Here is a 3,664-nt window from a genome sequence, read left to right as displayed (position 1 = left end):
TTCCTACATGGTTCTTTTCACATATGTTTATGTTGCACAGTTAAACAATGTGCTTTAAATGGAAATTAAAAATTAAAGCACTCTTTAAAATAAAACGATTAATTTTCATGTAGAATTAAGCATTTGGTTAATAAAGAAGTAATACAACACCGACTTTTTATACTATTTTTAAGTTATAATACCTGACAGTTAATTAAATATTCAGAGTAATATCAAGAATATTTTTTTTCTAAATACCCATATTTCTATAAGGAATTAGTGGCCGTCTGCTTTAAATTACAAAGGTTGCTACTTTAAACAATACAAATGTCAAGGGAAAAGTCATTGCTAAACCATATTGCAGCCTAATTATGTTAGAACGTTAAAGAATGTTTTTCGACTCCTCTCTCACGCAACGAATTTCGAATGCTTTATGACCATTTGTTTGTTTTTGTGTGCAAGTTTTTATCTGGTGCACCAAAACCTGTCACCGACTCGGCCCCGGCCCCGGCCAGATAATGACTGTGAAGCTGAAAGTTGTAGGGCGGCGCAGGCCGTGTGTGGGGCGCTATATAAGCTATCCACTGCCATCACTCGTCAGTTATACTCAGTATAATCCATCAACAACTATCAACATGATCAAGATCGTGAGTATAAGTGCTTTTGTCAAACATTTTATTTTTAAAAATGTACTTCAACACTTCAAACTACTATTTCATTGTGTGTTGTCAATAATTATATTTGATCTTAGTATTCAAAGAAATTCTAATTCAAATTCGGTGGCATTTAAAGTATTTTCGGAGGAGATTTAATTCTTTGAACTGATGGAAAAATGTTTATTTTCAGGATTTTAAACCCTTTAGGAGACCATAAGCCCCACTGCCATTCGTTTTCTAACATTCTCATCTTAGAAATATGTTTAATATGTTTTCTTATGTCGAAAACTGAATAAAAATTAAAACATATCTCGATTTATTGATCATATTTACGGATCGGTGATAAAAAATGTGATGTACTGAAAAAGATAAATAAATTGGTTTACATAAAAGTCTATGGTACTGTGTTCTGTAATAAAATCATAACAGATAAACACATTTGCTACTTACAACAAACTTTTGCTTTGGGTGACTTGTTTGTTTAATTAGTCAGAAATAATTTTTTAAAGGAACACAGAGATTACAGTGAAAATTAAATATGATATATTAGTTTCTTTTTAAAACTTTTGGATATAAGATTTGTTACAATACTTGAATTAATTGCAATCAAACTAACTCAGACGTATTGTTATAGATATTACTACCGCTGTGATTGGAGTTTGTCATGCTATATTTGTTAGAGACATCAGTAAACCCTGATGTTTAAAATGTCCATTTTGCTTATAGTCCCAGGGTAGGTTTCTTTTTAATGCATTAGTCTACGACTATTCACATTAATGACTTGGGTCTGCGAACTCCAATGTCAGGTCACGGTCCTAATTCCTATTCCAAATGTTTGATTCACGAAGCTCTTAAATAATGTGTTATTCGTTAGCTAGCGTTAACCAGAGCTAACTCTAACTAAAGGGTTGGGCATAAAGTAAAATTATTGTCCACAAAGTTGCTATAATGATAAAATAATAATAATAATAAATAAAGAAGAACATTTTAAATCTCTCTATTTAACTTTCTTTACAACTTTTCATAACTTTTCTTAAATATTACTAAAAACGAAATAAACAAAGTTATGTAGAAGTGTAAAAGCACCGTATTAAATCTGTTTTAGATAATTAATAGGCTTGTTTATTTGTTTTTAATTCTAAACATTCTGTTTGAACATTATAACAACGCTGAGTGTTTTAAAACCTGTCGAAAAGATCTTTCATAAATTCTATAACCATTCAAGTTTTTCCAATGCTATGTACAGCTTGCAACATAAATATAAATCAAATGGGTGTGAAATTTAATGGTGTTCACAATTAAATTTACATGGCTTCATTATAATAATTGGCACTTTTCCTGATATCAGTATTGTGTATACTTCAAATTAGATCTCAAAACTTGAGGTCATTTTTATGACAAATTAAAATGTTCTATTTGTTGATAAATTCACATGTGAGAATTTCCTCCTCTCGTGAAAAATTACTGATCAAAAATAAAAAGGCCCTCTCACGTTTAGTGTTCTCAGTTCAGGCACATAAAATTGTTTTATTTAAATTTTATGATCTCATTCTTCCAGTTTTATAAAGCTGTTACAGTCCAAACAGGTTATTTTAATATTTTGTGCCTATAATGCAACTAGTTAACAACCACTTGTGTTATAGGTTAACAGTTTTGGTCCTTTCACCAGCAACTGAACCGGTTCCAGGTCGTCATTACAAATTACTCTGAATATCGAATATGAGATTTTATTAAAAGTTAATTAGTTGTCGCCCAGCAAATCATAACTTTAAACTGATCAATATTTCAAAAGTTAAAATTTGTCTTATATCTAATATTTAAACCTTGTGTATATGCAAATTTTAAAATAGTTGAAGACTCTTGGAGCAATTGGATAAACTTATGAATATTACTAAATGTAAAGAATACATAACATTTACAATGTATTTATTTTTCGAGCGAAGCCTTTCGAAATCGAAGGCCTTACTATGGAGTGCCTGATAAGGAAAACCTTCGGTTTCGAAAGGCCTCGCTCGAAAAAATAATAAATTTGAAATGTTATGTATTCTTTACATTTAGTAATATTAAAATAGTTTCCAAATCTTTAGAAGATTTTCATTTAATTCTTCATAGCAAGTTCACTGATAATCAATACCAGTCCACTCCTTAAAAAAACCTATTTTTGAAATATTTTGTGTGAATTATTCATTATCTTAAAGCTGCTCTCATACGACTTTTTAAAGGTTTGTATCATTTAAAAGTGCAGTAATAGATGTGAAATTTTCATAAAAATGTCCGATTTAAGTATAAACTACAGTAGTAAGTGATCATAGATTAGAATAAGATAATAAGAATAATATGCAAACTACAAGCAATAACTTTAATGCTTCCTCAGGCTCTCGTCGTTCTCCTGGTGGTGGCCGCCGTTTCCGCCCAGTACGGAGGCAGCTCATACGGTCACGGAGGTTCTTATGGAGGCGGTTCTTATGGAGGCGGTTCTTATGGAGGTGGTTCTTATGGAGGAGCTTCCTATGGACACAGTGGTTCCTATGGAAAGGGCGGTTCTTACGGACACGGAGGCTCCTATGGTGGAGACTACGGAAAGGGAGCTTCTTCCTACCAGAACTTCCATCTTGAGGTCGGACACCAGGTTCCCGTCAAGGTCCCTGCCTACCACAGCCAGCCTAGCTATGGCTACCAGTCCGGTCATTATTGAACAACTATGACCTGATATCATCTTTCTTCTTCATACGGCCATCTAAATTATTTATTTCACTTATTTAATAACTTAAATTGGCACATTAAAATTTATTTTCTAAAAAAATGCGTTCTGTATATTAACCTCCATTCATTCCATATCATTTATTAAGTTTTAAATTAATGATTATGATCTCCCAACAAGATAACATACTATCCTTGTTAACGAGACTATCAAATACTAGGTTATCAAAAGACTACTTCAAAGACTAATACCTAAGACTATGAAGAAGTGTAGGTGGTTGGATGGGATCGACAATGAGCTTCATTTCCACGTATGCAAAAATCAAGTT

General features: G+C 32.1%; 1 protein-coding gene across 1 annotated transcript; it reads left to right on the top strand.

The window, feature by feature from the left end:
- The first annotated feature begins 482 nt into the window (after window positions 1–482).
- Window positions 483–3,438, top strand: LOC124356276 (holotricin-3-like). Its single transcript, XM_046807460.1, has 2 exons — window positions 483–626; window positions 3,010–3,438. The coding sequence occupies exons 1-2, from the start codon at window positions 498–500 to the stop codon at window positions 3,328–3,330; spliced, it is 450 nt and encodes a 149-aa protein (XP_046663416.1). The 5' UTR covers window positions 483–497; the 3' UTR covers window positions 3,331–3,438.
- The last annotated feature ends 226 nt before the right edge of the window (window positions 3,439–3,664 follow it).

This window comes from Homalodisca vitripennis, chromosome 2, assembly GCF_021130785.1.
Source record: "Homalodisca vitripennis isolate AUS2020 chromosome 2, UT_GWSS_2.1, whole genome shotgun sequence".
Classification (NCBI taxonomy): domain Eukaryota; kingdom Metazoa; phylum Arthropoda; class Insecta; order Hemiptera; family Cicadellidae; genus Homalodisca; species Homalodisca vitripennis.
This window is presented reverse-complemented; position numbering and strand designations above follow the sequence as displayed.

What these genes read in the sequence shown, in the direction of transcription:
- LOC124356276 (XM_046807460.1), top strand. Translation starts at nt 498, where the DNA reads ATGACTGTGAAGCTGAAAGTTGTAGGGCGGCGCAGGCCGTGTGTGGGG. An exon ending in CTATCAACATGATCAAGATC is followed by an intron (nt 627 to 3,009) that starts GTGAGTATAAGT and finishes ATGCTTCCTCAG; the next exon opens with GCTCTCGTCGTTCTCCTGGT.